The sequence below is a fragment of the Bidens hawaiensis genome, unplaced genomic scaffold (genome assembly GCF_021521415.1).
Source record: "Bidens hawaiensis isolate Kalapana, Puna unplaced genomic scaffold, B.hawaiensis_p1.1 tig00024837_1, whole genome shotgun sequence".
NCBI classification, from domain to species: domain Eukaryota; kingdom Viridiplantae; phylum Streptophyta; class Magnoliopsida; order Asterales; family Asteraceae; genus Bidens; species Bidens hawaiensis.
The window spans coordinates 7,283-24,379 of record NW_027493939.1 but is presented as its reverse complement, the minus strand read 5'-3'; the positions used below and the strand labels follow the sequence as shown (position 1 = coordinate 24,379).

Here is a 17,097-nt window from a genome sequence, read left to right as displayed (position 1 = left end):
TATTGAATTTTAATAATCCTTATTAAATGGTATTGACCGATAATAATCATATTTGTTTTATCGTCATTGGCGGCCCCAATTTTTAAATAGTTGGCCTCCAATGGTCCCTATTAAAAATGTCTTGTTAATTTTATCGCCACTTGTTGATTGTAAGTTCAAACACCAGAATTGAAGCATTGTTTTGTCGTTTAGGAGCATCGTTTCGAACTAAGTTTTGCATCAGTCGACTCCTATCTTCCTTCCAATCAAAATCCCAAAAACATTAGTTTGAAATTCAGAAAAAAATATAGCGCCGTTAAGTCATTTTTAACGTGGTCGGATGGGGGGGCAACTTTTTTTTAAATTTGAGACCAAAGTAGCGATAAATGAATATGAATTATTATCGACCAATTTCAATATTGATTATTAAAATCCAATAACCCAAAGAAATATGATATTTGACATGTCCATTAAAAATGATGGACGTGACCTATCCACAAGTTGCAATCAATCATATTATAAAAATGCACATTTTCCGACCTTAAGTATTTACTTTTTAAATATACACATCTTAATTTCCTTACAAATTCACTTACAAAGTACTGCATGGGATGAAAAGTATAAAAATTGCAAAAGATCAAACAAATGAAGAAGATATATGTATAGCAGATAGTGGAGCCACGCATACTATATTTAGATCTAGAAAATATTTTTATAAATTGAAACCAACAAAAGGAATCATGAATACAATATCAGGTCCTACAAACTTGATAGAAAGAGTGGGAAAAACTAATTTAGCATTACCAAATGGTACAAAGCTCACAATAGAAAATGTTTTATTTTCCCCAAAATCAACAAGAAATCTGTTGAGTTTCAAAAACATATATCATAATGGATATGATACTCAGTCAAGGACTGTTTGTAACACCCCTGCTAAAGCGGAATACGCCTGAGTGTGACGGACATATTGTTCAAAACACATGGGACACTATTAAGCGACAATAATATCATTAATTCAATCAAATCCCAAGTACACAAGTTGATCAAATATACAAAATACAAAGGAAGGAAATAAAACAAACATCTTCTTTGTTTATTATTTAAATAACCTAACTTCTAGTATCTTCGTCATTTCATACCATAATAAAGGTACTTGTAGCATATATATATATAGATATATATATAGAAGATTGTTTAGGATAGAAGTGATTTTATTACGAGAAGTTAATTATAACCCTTGATTTAGTTTGATCTATGACTTAGATCCAACATGACAATGTTGTAATTATTGGCTTCATTGTTTTATTGCATTTTAATACAAAGGGTATTCACGTATTTTACTTTATATACATAGAATCTGCAACTTTTGATTGATAATCAAATCTTTGATGTGTGGCCACCATTAGTTATCAAAATAAAATTTTCCAAAATTACGATAGTGGTAAGAAACAGGTGGTTTTGAAGGTTACGGCCACAATTTAATAAGCAAAGTAATTTGACTTTTTCTTTGTGTTTTTTTTATCAATATTATGATCTCATCCATCGTAAAAGGATATCATGGTTACATATGTCAATTTGTTTTTCCTAAATTGTATTTATCATGAAGATAAAAAGAATCAGACTAAAATTATGTGGTTTTTTTGTGTTTTTATGTTTACGCGGTATGTTTATTGTGTTAATAGAGGTTTTTGATTTCATTTTAAGGATATGTATATTTGATACCATTGTGTGGTACGCAATCATTGATGTGTAGGTGAATTATTTTGTGAAGGTTATGATGTCAAGTTGTGGATGATAACTACATTATTGATCTAGCATAGGATTTAATTATGGTATGCTATATACTTATATGTGACACATCCTCAAGACTATATAAAGCCTACATAATTAATACAAAGCCTGCCAATGTCAAAACAAACATAATCCTACACAATTAACACAAAAGCCGACACATTGTAAAACAAATACAATATTATGTGTAGGTAAATATTAGTTACGTGTTGGTGAAAGTAAAATAACTGACAATCTATGTATGCGAATATGAAGTATGTGTAGGCGTATATGAGTTTTGTATAGATGAAAATAAAATGAACTAACAATGTGTAGGTCTAGATGTTAATTTGAGTATATGCTATGTTATGCGTAGGCTGTGTAGGGCTTATCTGCAAATTATGCATTTTTTTAATATGTTATAATGTTATGTGTAGGTACGGTTATGTAGTATATATGTATATATTATATTAAGTGTAGGTAGTATTACGATATGTGCTTATTACAGCATTTCTTAAATGTAGGTTATTAATATAGTCTGTGTAGGTTAATATGAATATATATGTAGGTTGTTAATATGTCTGTCTTTGCGTAAGTTATTAGACAAACTTAATTAGCACATAAATTAACTAATAAAAAAAACAAAACTGAAGCTTCAAAAATTTTAATGTGGTGACCTTTTGTAGTTAAATATGTACTGATGTTATTATTATTATTATTGTTGTTGTTGTTGTTATTGCTGTTGTTTTTTTTTTTTTGCTTTGTTAATAAAAAAAATATTTATTATTATTATTTTGCATTTTTTAGATGTAAAATTGTAAAATGCATAAACATACTTTTAATATAGGGAAAAATCAATCACATAAAAAAAGAAAAAATCGTTGTGACATACTTTAATTTAAGCATATCAATTTGAAAAGAAATTAAAAGTGATCATATAAAGTTTACTGTATGCAAATTTGTTTAATGTCTTGTCATATTTTTTAAATCAAATAACAAATAAATGCACTATTATAGAATAAATTGAAACTTTCCAAAATAAATTATACTTACCAAAATAAACTAATTTAATCTTTACCATTATGCCATTTCATTTAATTAAAAGAAAAAATGAAAAGAAATTTTGTGATTGGATGAAATGATTTCTTGCATTTCTCGCAATAAAATGACTTCTCTCATGAACTTAAACCTATATATAGAGCGGTTAACGTACGTTAATCCCTTATCGTACAAACAGTACACGACACAATCAAGCGTCCGATCAATTTTTTTAAAACACACGCCTCTTTCTTCAAAAAGGGTAACATCGTCAATTATTATCCCTAAAATCACTCTCAATTAAGAGAGCGGTTACCATAAATTAATCTCGGCGACGGAAGCGTACTAATTCAATCAACTAAAACTATCAACTGTTCCGGCGACGAAGCAAGTGAAGCACACTACATTCAATCTTAACGAAGATGGATAAAACAAAGAACCCTAACGCATCTGCTTCAACGAAAGAACGAAGATCAAAGCATAAACAAGATAAAACTCAGATTATTAATAAATCAGGTGTTTGTTTATTATTTCTGTAATCGATTTAGGTTTTAGAGAGCATTTTAAGAGTTGTTTTCATGAGCGTTTGACAACAATCAATGGAGGTAATCATTTAATTTTATGTTAAATTGTATTATTTGTATTTAATTATTGGTTATTACGTTGTTAATTAACATCTGTTCGAAAGCGTATGAAAAGAGTTTGGGTTTATTTCACCATATTTGTATACCAAGTGTTAAATAATTGGCCTTGTGCGTTTGATGAGCGTTTGGTAAGCTTTTTTTTATAACTGAAGAACTGGTTCTGCATATAGTGTTAGGCGTTTGTTGAGCGTTTGTCATAACTGAATAACATGTTCTTTAACTAGCCTTGTGCGTTTGATGAGCGTTTGGTAAGCTTCTTTTTTATACCTGAAGAACTGGTTCTGCATATAGTGTTAGGCGTCTCATGAGCGTTTGTGATAACTGGATAACATGTACTTAACTGCCTTATGCGTTTGATGAGCTGTTGGTCAGCTTCTTTTTTATAACTGAAGAACTAGTTCTACATATAGTGTTAGGCGTCTGATGAGCGTTTCTGATAACTGAATAACATGTACTTAACTGCCTTGTGCGTTTGATGAGCGTTTGGTAAGCTTCTTTTTTATAACTGAAGAACTGGTTCTGCATATAGTGTTAGGCGTTTGTTGAGCGTTTGTCATAACTGAATAACTGGTTCTTTAACTGACCTTGTGCGTTTGATGAGCGTTTGGTAAGCTTCTTTTTATAATTGAATAACTAGTTCTGCATATAGTGTTAGGCGTCTGATGAGTGTTTTATGTGTGATCAGTTAAGCGAAAGGATGAAACAAAACAAGTTGATGCCGGAGTCAAAAAACTTAAGACAAAACATGTTGAAGTGAACTCTGATTCGGACTTTGAAGTTCCAATTAACACATTTTTATCAAATAAGAGGAAAGAGGTGGAAGAGAGTAGTGCGGATTCAGACTTCCAAAAACCAGCGAATAAAGTTGTTAAAGAAAAGAAGGTTGTTAAAAAAAGGAAGGTTGTTAAAGAAAAGAAGCCAGCTGAGAGGGTACAAAGGAATCCTTTTGTTGAATTTATAGACAGAAAGTTGCGACTCAGATGTGCACCATTTAACATTGTCGAAGCAGTGGCTGAAATGAGCTCTAAAAAGAAAGATTGTTTGAAATAAATGGGATTTGGTTCAATATTCAACCTGCAAATTAATCAAACTCCATCAATCTTAGAGCATTGGTTGCTGATGAACTATGATCACCGGTTTAATGAATTGAACACCGGCAGTGGTGTTATTAAGGTAACAGCAGCAAAAGTCCATGAGGTGTTGGGTATAGCAATTGGTAAGATACCCGTTTTAGACATGAGTAGACCAAGGTTGGGGGATGATGTAACTACAGATCTGTTCAAGAACCAATTCCCGACTCCAAAAATAAGTATAAAGCATGTGAGACAGAAATTGATCGCTGATCAAGGAGTTGGTGACATGTTTAAAATTAATTTCCTTGTGTTGTTCAACACATGTATAAGATTTATAACAAAATCAACAACAGTCAACCAACGATTCATTACCGCAATCGATAAAATCTCAGATATTCTAGATATGGACTGGTGCAGCTATGTAATTGTAAACCTAATTATGACAAAGAAAGAATGGAAAGATGTCAATGCACAATATAACGGTCCAATCACCTTCCTTACGATGCTTTACACATATAAGTACCAGAAGAAATATGGTCCATTTGGGTCTCTGGTCACAACACCTGCAGTCAACTACATAACAACAACAACTCTTGCAAGGATGGAGAAATACTTGTATAATAATGGACCTCCTTTAGATGATGTTTATGAATACGAGGAATACGCTCCTGCATATGAGAATGATGTTGAAGCTAATGTTGAAACTGCAACTGATACTGCTGATGCTGGTAAAGATGATGTTGCAGCTGCTGGTGAAATTGCAGCTGCTGGTAAGATTGCAGCCACCGGTGACAAGATAATTCCTGAAGCTGCTGCTGATAATACAATTGATATTCCTTCTGCTGATAAACATGCAGAAACAGTTGCAAAAGAATCTGAAGGTATTAAACGCTTCTTAAAACGCTTAGCTATATTTTTTTTACCAGTTTCATACATAAACGCTTTCCACACTCTCACACTTATTGCTTCACAGTTGTCTCACTTGAAGCTCATGTGGACGTGGTGCATCCAAAAGAAGCTGAAATTCCTAAAGAAGCTGAAGGTATTAAACGCTTAGCTATATTTTTTTACCAGTTTCATACATAAACGCTTATGGGATTTGTATTTCTTTTAATGATACATTAACATATATCAGGGGCAGATGGGGGGAGTGAAACAGAATCAGATAATGCCGATCACAATGTCGAAGGAGAAGTTGATGATGATGATGATACGTATTCACATTTGAGTTTGCAAATGCCGTTGGGAACACACTCGCAAGAGCTGGTCGACTTTTATATCACCCACTTCAGCTGTCTGGAATATCTGCTTACCTACCACCAAAAGAAACAAAGGAAGAAAAGGTGAGACATACATAAAATCAGAATATCTTAATTTAATTTAAAACTATATTTTCATTTTACAGTCTTGGAATAAGAAAATGGATAAGAAGATGAAGAAATTTGAAATACTTTGCAAAGAAATCAATAAATTGGTTCGTGAAGGGAAGGAAAAACATCTATCAAATCCACATATCTTTGCTAGGTGGTACGATTGGGAAGACATATTCAATCCTAATGTGGTTAACAAAACACAAGAAAGTGAAACCATGAAAAACAACACACTCCTAAATTTAGGTGAGAAAAGCAATCTAACTCTTTATCAAAAAATATATATATGTCTTTGAAAGTTCCCACTTCTTATACAGCTGCCGCAATTGAGACAGTTCATTCAGATGCAGTAGTTGGTTCAGATACCGTGGTTGGTGAAGAAGGAAGTGGTATGATTCCTGAAGTTTATAATCTATCAGAAGAAAAGAAAAAATTTGGGGAAACTGTTGATGATGCAGGAGTTAGTGGTGCAGGCGGTGGTGATGCAGTGGTAAATACAGAGGTTGAGGAGCCCGAAAAAGGTAATAAATTAAAAACTTCTTTTATACAACTTAAAAGAAATATTATTTATAAAAGTTTAAATAACAGTTGTCATTGGTAATGAATCTCAACTAAACAAAGATGAAGAAATTAATGTAACAGAGCTAGGAGGGAATAATAAACTTGATTTAGTTGTCTCTACAGTACTTGCATGGGCAAAAAAATGTATTTTTATTCTTAAATAATAAACTTAAACGCTTGTCAAACGCTCTGTTAATATGTTTAAAGTAAACGCTTCTTAAAAGCTCTGTTAAGATTCACAAGTTGGCTCGAAAGACGACAAGATGGAACACACTGTTGCAAAAGAAGCTGAAGGCACTAAACGCTTCTTAAACGCTTATCTATATTTTTTTCTTAAACGCTTTTACACGCTAACACTTATCTCACTTGAAGCTCATGTGGTGCATCCAAAAGAAGCAGAAATTCCAAAAGAAGCTGAAGGTATTAAACAATTCTTAAACGCTTATCTATTTTTTTACCAGTTTCATACATAAACGCTTTCTACACGCTCACACTTATTGCTTCACAGTTATCTCACTTGAAGCTCATGTGGTGCATGTTCATACAAATGCTCAAGAGTCTAGTGCCCTTGCATCAGAGATGATACAAGGAGGAGAAAACAAAGATGGTGTTGATCCCATAAACACTGATGCAACTCTCGAAGATATCATAGGTAAGACAGAAAAAAAATGCATTTGCTTTATAAAAAAAAATTTAGTAATCTGCTTCAGTGACTTTAACTTGTTGTTTTTAGTTACTAGAGTTGAAGAGAAAAACCAAGTGAAAATTTCAAAAGCTGACGCTGATATGTCACCAAGTGAAAATTTCATAACACCGACATCAACTTCAAAAATGATACCCAAAATTACATCTCCTGTATCATTAATACAAGAAAATAAAGACAAAGAGTTGGTGAGAGAAGAAAGAAAGAGAAAGTTACCTCCTGCATTGAGATCACCATATGTTTTAAGAGAGGTTGAACTAAACACATCAGTCACAGATGATGAGAAAACAATTGCGGGGTATATTTTTTTGCCTTGACGACATATGGGAAGAGGTTTTCAAGACTACTTACACCGATTCATTTAAGGTGATTTTTTAGAGTTTTTGTCCTGATTTATATATAAGAACAAACGCAATGGATGCATTCTGCGAACTCATGAACTTTGAAGAAAAGAAAAAATCTGCAGATTCACCATTCAGGTTCTTTGGTACAAGCACACTGCTAGTACGCTTTAACTATACATGTTATCATAAAAACGCTTGTTAAACTCTTTAACATGTATTATGTATCTACGCTTATCAAACGCTTATTTGAATTCTTATGCAGACAACTGACCATTATAATGAGGCATTTGGTCACACAAACGAACAAAGACTCGATGTGTTTATGAACAACATTGAGAAAGAGCTGATGAGGTCTGATGTCAAAACAATGAAGCAAGTTGTTATTTTCTTCGTGCCAATACTAGATAGAGATCACTTCTATGTGGTTGTTTTCAACCTTCAAACCAGAGTGATAGAGTTGCTTGACAACAGTGGACATCAAGAAGTACCGGCTAATAAAAAGTTTACAAAGCCAGAAGACAAACAAAAAGAAATCAAAAGACTTTTTGAAGAAAGATACAAAAAGAATCCCCAAATCCTGGTAAACGCTCAACAAACTCTTAACAAAAAATCTATTATAATATTTGTGAAATACTTAACTGCTGTTTATGTATTTTTAGAGAACCGTCTTCTACATGTATCTTAAGAAAATCAATCACCCCATTGCTGAACAAACCAGTAAGGCTCCAATCACAAGATTAAGGATGTCATGGAGAACAACCGAAAACGGGGTAGATTGTGGGGTTTTTGCTATGAGACACATGGAGAAGTATGATGGGAAGAAACCATGGACGTGCGTATTTTACAAGGAATGTCCTAGACAAGTGAATAGGCTAAGAAAGTTGAGGACAAAGTATTTGGCCAAAATACTTCTGTCGGATATAAACAAGAATAGAGATAATCTAACCGAGAAGGCGCAAGAATTTATGGAAAATAACGACAAAGAAATGCCCGCGGAGGAGATGGTTGAAGAACTCAAAAGAAGGCAACAACTAATTTGAATTTGTTGTCTATTTTAGTCAATGGCCTTATGTTAGAAACAATCAACTAACAACAACATTAGAATTTTATTATTACCACACAAAAATACTACGGAGTACATGATTAAAAAAAACATTACAAAACGCTCATGAAACTCTCAATCATCACCCAGTTGCCTCCCTACTCTAATAGTGACTTGAGAAAATCCAACTTAAATTTAATTGAACAGTTTAGCTCAAGAATTGCCTTTGATAAATTTTTGAACTGTTCTAACTCATTCTTCCCTATGTCAACCATAAACAAAACCGCAAGATCTCGGATAGCACTAGCAGGCATTTTGACAAGAACGTTCGTAATAACATCCCTGTAATCCATGTTATTATTAAGCATCACAAACTCATGTGTTAGCTTGTCACGAAAACTTTGTCGGTGGCTACCTGCTCAACAATTTTCATCTTCAACGCTTCCTTGAAAGATGATGAAGATGATGAGGCATCCATTATAACTGATTTTGAGATGGGTGGATATAACTGTGACAAAATATAACATATATATAGGAAAAATATCACAGACCAAATAGTACAAAAAAAGGACAAAACAAAACAACTACAGGGTCACGGACCAAAAATAGTGAAGAAATAATAATAGAAAGACAAAATGCTTGAAAAACGCTCATAAGTGCATGCTTACGGACGCAACATACGAACAGTGTAAGTTCATTACTATTTGCTCACGTGTAATGAGCGATGTAATGAGACGCTCATTATACGCTTTTCAAACGCTAAACCATCAAATCTCGTTAAAAAGAAACTAGTTTCTCATGAAGTTTTGTCAAAAACTTAAAATTACATTTATTACAAACTCATCTGCCAAAATTTATGTCTAAAAGAAAAAAAGATTTTTGTAATGATAGCCTACATAAAATCACTTTAATTAAAATTACACTATGTCAACAACCAAAACATAGATTAAAAAATATATATATACGCTTGTATCACGCTTAAAAATAATAAATGCAATTTTTGTGATGATCATAGCCTACATCAAATTAAATGACATTGAACAAAATAAACTCTATCTCAACTACCCACACTCAATAGACATCCAAATTATGTCTATATATTTCACATCCATTGTTATTAATCATATCACACAAAAAATATTTTCAAGTGATAAAGCCGTGAAAAGCATGGTGAATGCAAAACTTGATCTTGAGAAACAAAAGGACGAGAAGTTTCTCAACGCCCTTCAACACTCATAGGCCTACGTGCTTCAAGAGAAATCAAAAACTCTTGATGCATACAATGAACTCATGCAGCTACCAGACAGTGAGTTCAAGGCACAGACTGCTGAGTTCCTCAAGCAACAGACTACATGCTACAACTCCGTGTATTGTACTTTGGTTAACACGGTTTCAAATTTGTCAGCCAACATGGAGTTCAAGGAAGATGGGCGTGAGAAGATCAAGAAACAGGGAGCGATGGGGGTTGATGTGGTTTGGGTTGATGGGGTCTGATGGGGTGTAACCCCATGTATTAAATAAATAAATAATAAAATTTTTATCTTTTGTTATACGTTTGTCATACTCTTGTTATACGCTTGTTATACGTTTGTGAAACACACATCATAAAACACAAAAAAAAACTAACTCTTTCTATCTAAAACAATTAATCACGTTTGTCATACTCTTGGCATACGCTTGTTATACGTTTGTGAAACACTTGTCTAAAAAAAGGTACTTACAAAACACACAATCTAAAAACACAAAAAAACTAAAACTTCCTACGAATTTATTGTTGTGGTTGCTGCCGCATTGCTTTACAAGTTCTGCTGTTGTGGCCAGGTTTGTGACAAATTTGACACTCCCTATAACCCTTCCCAGAGCGACTAATGGCTATCTCTTTATTTGATTTAATTCTTTTGTGCGAGCCACGACCCTTGTTTCTTATTCCAGTAGGTAAACGAACTGTAACTTCTGATGGCTGTTCAAAACCTAAAACAACAACAAATCTATCCCTTTTAGATGGACGTACCCTTTCATACCGAGTTAAGTGTGCCTTTTCAATCATCAAATTCATCTCATCTCTAACTTTAATTAATTCATCAATATCTGCAACATAACTATTGATAAGGTATTCACCGGCATACTTTATTTCTCTTGAAATTTCTTTTATCTTCATGTTCTGATCATTCCCAAACTCTGACATTGGAACTGTTCTGATATTCACGCAGCCTCTTTCCTCCATCGATCATTTATATATCTTTTAGGGAATTTCTTGACTTGATACATATTCATGACATAGAAAATATGTCGACACAACAAACCATATTGTTCGAATCTTTTGCAGGAGCATGTTGCAATAGACTCTTCACCAAACTCACCGTCATTTTTAAACACAACCTAAAAAAGTAAAACGCTTATTAAACGCTTGTTATTTAACTTAAGCTTAAACAACTTTAAACTAAACGCTTAATAAACGCTCATAATTACCTCCAAAAAACCTGGAACATACGCATTAAAATCCATTATTTTACACCTCAAAAACCCTCATTCTTCTTCACATGAACTGAATTGTGAAACACCACCAACAATTTCATTCATTTCATCTTGAAGATCATTAAATATAGCTCTTGTATATATCCTAACCGCTTTCCCTTTCAAGATAACTTCTGGTTTCTAACTGCGGATACGTGTACCTACTATCATGATCACACCGTCTACCATTGTATCTCTATATCTCCATACAACAATCAAAATGGTTGAAAAACTCAACCAATGTTAATTGAGAATTTGTAGCTTTTCCAAAAAAATGGTTTTCGTTCTCTGATCTTGATGTTGTACGCATCAATCCAGACAAAAGTTCATCTTTATAAAAAGCAGGTATTCAGTCAAATCTGATTTCGTACGTATCAGTAATCCATTTATTCTTGTCAAGCTCAAACTCAACCATTATAGCCTGCCATTTTTCCTCAAATTCTAAAGGACTAATTCAATCGGTCCACACAATGTAACATAGCGTTATCTTAAAATCTTCGTTGTTACATAAATCAGCCCCCACCTGATACACAAAAAAACATGTTAAAACGTTTGTGTAGATGCTCGTTGATACAATATGTGATCATGTCACGCTCATAAAACGCTCATATATTAAAATATCAAAAACAAAAAGACGATTGCCATTAAACGCTTATCAAACGCTCATTATTCAACCAGCCTAAAACACGATTAAGAAAGTTACCTTGTCAGCAACTTTCTTCATGATATGCCACATACATAACCTATGCCTTGTATTTGGAAACACAGATGCAATAGTTTGCTTCATAACAGGGTCTTGATCAGTAACAACAACCTTAGATGCATGACCAAACGACTTAAGTAACATTTGCAATAACCATGTGTACGATTCAATTATTTCAGAAGCTAGTAAACCAGCACAGACAGTAACACTATGACAATGGTTATCAATTTCCGTGAACGGGAAAAGAACCATCTTGTACCTGTACATAGAAAATCATATAAAAATACACACAAAAACATATACATACACACAATCCTATACATACACACAAACTTACTTGTTAGTCTTAAATGTAGCATCAAAAAATATAACATCCCCAAATGCAAGATAATTACTCTTTGAAGTCTCATCAGCCCAAAACATACGAATTAACTCACGAACATCATTGACATCATATTCAAAAGAATAATCGGATGAAAATGTTTTCTTCGCACACAATCTCTGAACAATCATCTCAACATCATACTTTCCACTATAACAATTCAAACCTTGTTTAAAATTTTTACAATCATCTTTAGTTGCACCTACCTTTTCAAACCCACTATACTATGTTCTCATAAGGTTAAACGCTTTAACATGTCCCAAGTTCATATTAGAAAGCTCATAAATAGCTTCCTCTCGCAGAACGAACAAACTGCATATAAGAATCTGCAACCATTCTATGATTATGGCTTTCAACAAAATCATCTACCTCAAAAAAACCACCATCAACAGATTTCAACTGTATATGTGCTCTACAACCACATCTAATTGTCGGCCTCTTCCTCCTTTTGTAATATGGCTTGCTTGATTCATTACAATCACCTTTTGAATCATACATTTTAGCTGGCTTGTGACCTTCTTTACAACATGTAAAGTACTTGGTCTTCAGTACACCACCATGCACGTAAGATCCACCTTTACGAGCCCTAAATCCAGCTTTTTTAGCATATTCACAATTAAAATCAAATGCTTGATCAATTGACGAAAACATCATTCCTTTAACAGGTCTGTATGAAGAAGCAACTTCAGGAATGATATCAACCCCTTGAACTTCAACCAAAACATTTGATTCATCTACACAAAACATCAAAAAAAAAAATATAATCCATAGACGCTCAACACACGCTCAAAATTATAATCAACCAAATTTAACAATCCTAATAGTAACACGCTCATAAGACACTCATATTATAAAACATTAATCAGATATAGTAACACGCTCATGATACGTTCGTATTATGAAACATCAAAAAAACAAAGGCAGTCCTAATATGAAAACGCTCGTAACACGCTCACAAACTAGACTAATCAATTATCACATGATTCTCATGAGAACTAACATACAGAATTACTATTACGATAATCCTAATCGTAACATGCTCATAAGACGCTCATATTATAAAACGTTATAATCAGCTTATAATCAGTTATAGTAACACGCTCATTATACGTTCATATTATGAAACATCATAAAATCAAACTAAACGAATCAATTATCTACAGTGGCTTAATTCAAACACAGCAAAAACTTACATTCACGATCGTCTTCCATTTCAAAACCCTAAAATCATAAAAATAGCTTGAAAAACTGATTCGTGAACTCAACTGATAGTTTTTGGTACAAAAATTGTTTCGTAAAATAAGAAATTGATTTTTATTAAGCTAAATATCAGGATCATAACCGTTTATACGCAAATTACCAAATTTAAATGAGGAATCAAAAAGACAATCGTACCCTTCTCGCTTAAAAATACACAGGATCTCCTCAACCGCTTTCAACTGAATCATAAGTGTAGATCGACGCTTGATGTTGTCGCGTACAGTTTTGTACGATAAGGATTTTCGTATTCCATCTTTTCTCTCTCTCTCTCTCTCTCTCTATATATATATATATATATATATATATATAATAAAGTCAACTAATTAAATAGTTGGTGAGTTCACACAAGTTTGATACAAGTACAAGTTTGATACAAGTCAATAATGACCTTCGGTCACACGAAAAAAGTGTGGTCGTAGGCCTTTAGCCACACACGTCTGGTTCAGGTCATGTGTGACCAAAGGTCGTGACATCGTAGGTATCATATGGTCACACATAGTTTTTAGTGGCCTTATGTGGTTATAAGTGTGGCTAAAGGGTACCAACATTAGTTGTTGGTCATCAAGAAGCCTCTCCAACAAGTGTGGCTAAACGGTAGAAAATGACTACATGACTATTTACTAGGTGTGACCATTGCACGTATAGAGCCACATGAATTAATGTTTCAGCCACATTAATTTTATAATAATATAGCCAATAGGGTTGTGGTAAGCGAGCATTGTGACCTATACTGTGTGGCTATAGCAAAGCAATGACCACTTGAATTTAATAATATTGAGGCTAATTATATCATAGACACTGGATGTTACATTAAATGCGGCTAAAAACATTTACTTGCCACTCAAACACTCCTTTGTAGATTATAGTGTGACTATTGTCTTACCGTTTGTCACTCATAATGATTTTCGTAATTTAAAGTGTGGCTATTGTCAAACTTTTCGTCACACATAGTGATGTATTGTGTGGCTAATCATATCATATACACACCAGAGGTTATTGTCAATGTGGCTAAAATGTGAACTTGCCACTCAAACAATCTTTTGTAGTTTGTGGTGTGGCCACTGTCTTACCGTTTTTCACACATAATGCTTTTGTAATATAAAGTGTGGCTATTATCATGCTTTTGGTCACACATAGTGATTTTTACAATGACGTTTGATCTCGTTCCGCCACACAAACAAAAACCAAGTGATGAAAGTGTGGCCAATGGCTAGTGATGAACATATGAAAATATGTAGATTGTTGTTATTTTATGCCATTTCGTCACGCTTAGTGATTTTTTTAAATGACGTTTTATATGATTCCGTCACACACAAAAAAAAACGAAGCAAGCATGGTGTGGGTAATGGTTATTTATAGCCACACGAATTTTTGTGTTTCCGGTGTGGATATGTCACACTTTTAGCCACACATAATTTTTTATCTCCATCAACTTTGCTATCATTCCGTCACACAACAATGGTTGTGTTGTGGCTAATGGTCATTTATAGGCTCGAAATTTTTGTAATTTGAAGTGTGGCTATTGTTTTACTTTTGGCCACAACTATTTAATGTGTTTCTATGTAGCCAATACTGTGTAATTAGGCAATATATAATTATTTTTATTTTTTGTGCAGTAATATAAAACAGCTGTAAACAAGCATGACAAAACAAAATAAGAAACAAATTATATTAACAATAATATTCACTTAAGCAAATTCATATATCTTTTTGTAAGATATATGCAAAATAAGCTATACTTATATATAGACAAAATAACGACTACCTATATACTAGCTAAGGCATTGGTTTTCTTGGCACTACTCCTTGTCTTCTGTTTGTTCACCCTGTCTATCGTTGTGTACTTTACCTTTGACTTCTTGCCAGCTCTGTTTAGTTTTTTTGAGGATGGGAGTGGTGGTAGCTGGAACAACATAATATGAAAAACAAATATTTATAATTAATGTCATATTTTGTAATTGAATAGAACAAAATAGGAACAAACCTTCGTGTCACAAAAGATATGCTCTCTTGTGATATTTGTTAGGGGTTTTCACAGTTCGGTTTTCACGGTTTTTGAGTCAAACCATGAACCAAACCGTTGGTAACGGTTTTTGTCTTCGTAAACCAAAACCGAACCGTATGAATCTTAAACCGAACCGAACCAAACCGTTAGTAACGGTTTGGTTTCATGGTTTGGGTAAATATAAATAAATTAATACACGGTTGTTTTTGTAGTAAACCGTTCGCTACGGTTTGAATCTGTTGAAACCGACCGACCGATTGTTATGAAAAAACCAACCATGAAACCAAACCGATGACCGGTTAGAACGGTTTCACGTTTTCAAACAGAACCGTGTACACTCCTAATATTTGTACTTGAATAGAAATAAAAGGGAACAAACCTCCTGGTCACATGAGATTAGGTATTCTGGCCAAGCAACAAAGTACCAATTGCGTCACCAACAGTCATAATTTCACCAGACTCACACGAAATAATTGCATGTTCCTTTATGGCTTCATCAATACTAACTTTATAGCAACCCTCCGGGATTGCTTTTCCATGCAACTGTTGTGGAACCGGTGACCAATGAATTCTACCATGGGCCACCTTGTTACGCTTGTCATTCAGACACAACCCACACTCATACACCTATAAATAAGCATGGGAAATTAAGATGGCTTAGTTGAAGTCAATATATAAGTACATGCCCATGGATGGTGGGAAATTAACAATGTTTCGCGCAGTACATACCTTTATTTCAGGAGGTGGGGAAGCTTCATCCGTAGATACATCACCTTTTCTTTTACGGCTTCTTCGTTTTACCTAAAAATCATTCAATAAATCAGCTTATGGATGGAAATCAATCAACAATTAAATGGAAAACTTGGAACAATAAATTTGAATATGTCAAGTACTGTTGGTTTTTTGGAGCCGTTACTATCCGGAGTGTGGTGTAGTTGTGTTGCTGTTTGGTCAACATTGTTCTCTACAGGCTTCATTGGTAATATAAAAGAAACTAGAATTGTTAGACTTATTAGGTTATAAAATATAAAAACTTAAATTGCAAAATACTTACTGATGTCGCGATCTAGGGATCGACTACCGTTTGGTTAAGATATTTGTCCATGGACTTGGCCTGCAATTCGGTAATAGAAAATGTGCACACTCACATTGGAAACGAATTATAAAAAGTACCGAAATGTCAAATACTTACTGATGTCACGCTCTGGGGAGTGACTACCATTTGGACAACTATTTTATCCACAGACTTAGCCTACAGTTAAATTACGTAAAATCAGCACACTCACATGGAAAGTTAATTATTAAAAAAATGAATCAAACTGTCAAATGCTTACCTGAGGAGCGGATTCTTGTTGCACAACCTCACCTGAGGTAAGAATGTTTCCCACAAAACTGGTCTGCAAATCAATTTATTAGGTTATGAAAAATGAATAATCACATGGAAAGTTGTAATAAACAAAGAAAAACTGTCAAATACTTACTTGCGCTGGCATTTTATTTTGCCCCACAACACTAATACTTTGGTTAGAACCAACCGGAATGGGAACAAGATTTACCTACGAATTGTGACAACAAATAGTGCCAATTATGTATGTTGAATGCATTAATTAATATGTTTATATGTAACATACGTCACTTACTTGACTTGCCGACAACATTCCTTCGAGATGTCTAAACCTAGCTTCAAATGCTAATCGGTCCTTATCACG

General features: G+C 33.7%; 1 protein-coding gene across 1 annotated transcript; it reads right to left on the bottom strand.

Moving 5' to 3' along the window:
- Window positions 1-11,492: 11,492 nt before the first annotated feature.
- LOC143570152 (protein FAR-RED ELONGATED HYPOCOTYL 3-like) lies at window positions 11,493-13,335 on the bottom strand. Its single transcript, XM_077055885.1, has 5 exons — window positions 13,317-13,335; window positions 12,437-12,857; window positions 12,079-12,273; window positions 11,742-12,000; window positions 11,493-11,561 (listed from the first exon to the last, which is right to left on the bottom strand). The coding sequence occupies exons 1-5, from the start codon at window positions 13,333-13,335 to the stop codon at window positions 11,493-11,495; spliced, it is 963 nt and encodes a 320-aa protein (XP_076912000.1).
- Window positions 13,336-17,097: the final 3,762 nt, after the last annotated feature.

Excerpts from the sequence above, each read along its gene's own strand:
- LOC143570152 (XM_077055885.1), bottom strand. Across the intron at positions 12,274-12,436 it reads GTTGCAGATTCTTATATGCA|TGGAAAGTATGATGTTGAGA; the intron begins GTTTGTTCGTTC and ends GAATTGTTATAG. Across the intron at positions 11,562-11,741 it reads TGAAGAAAGTTGCTGACAAG|GTGGGGGCTGATTTATGTAA; the intron begins GTAACTTTCTTA and ends TTTGTGTATCAG.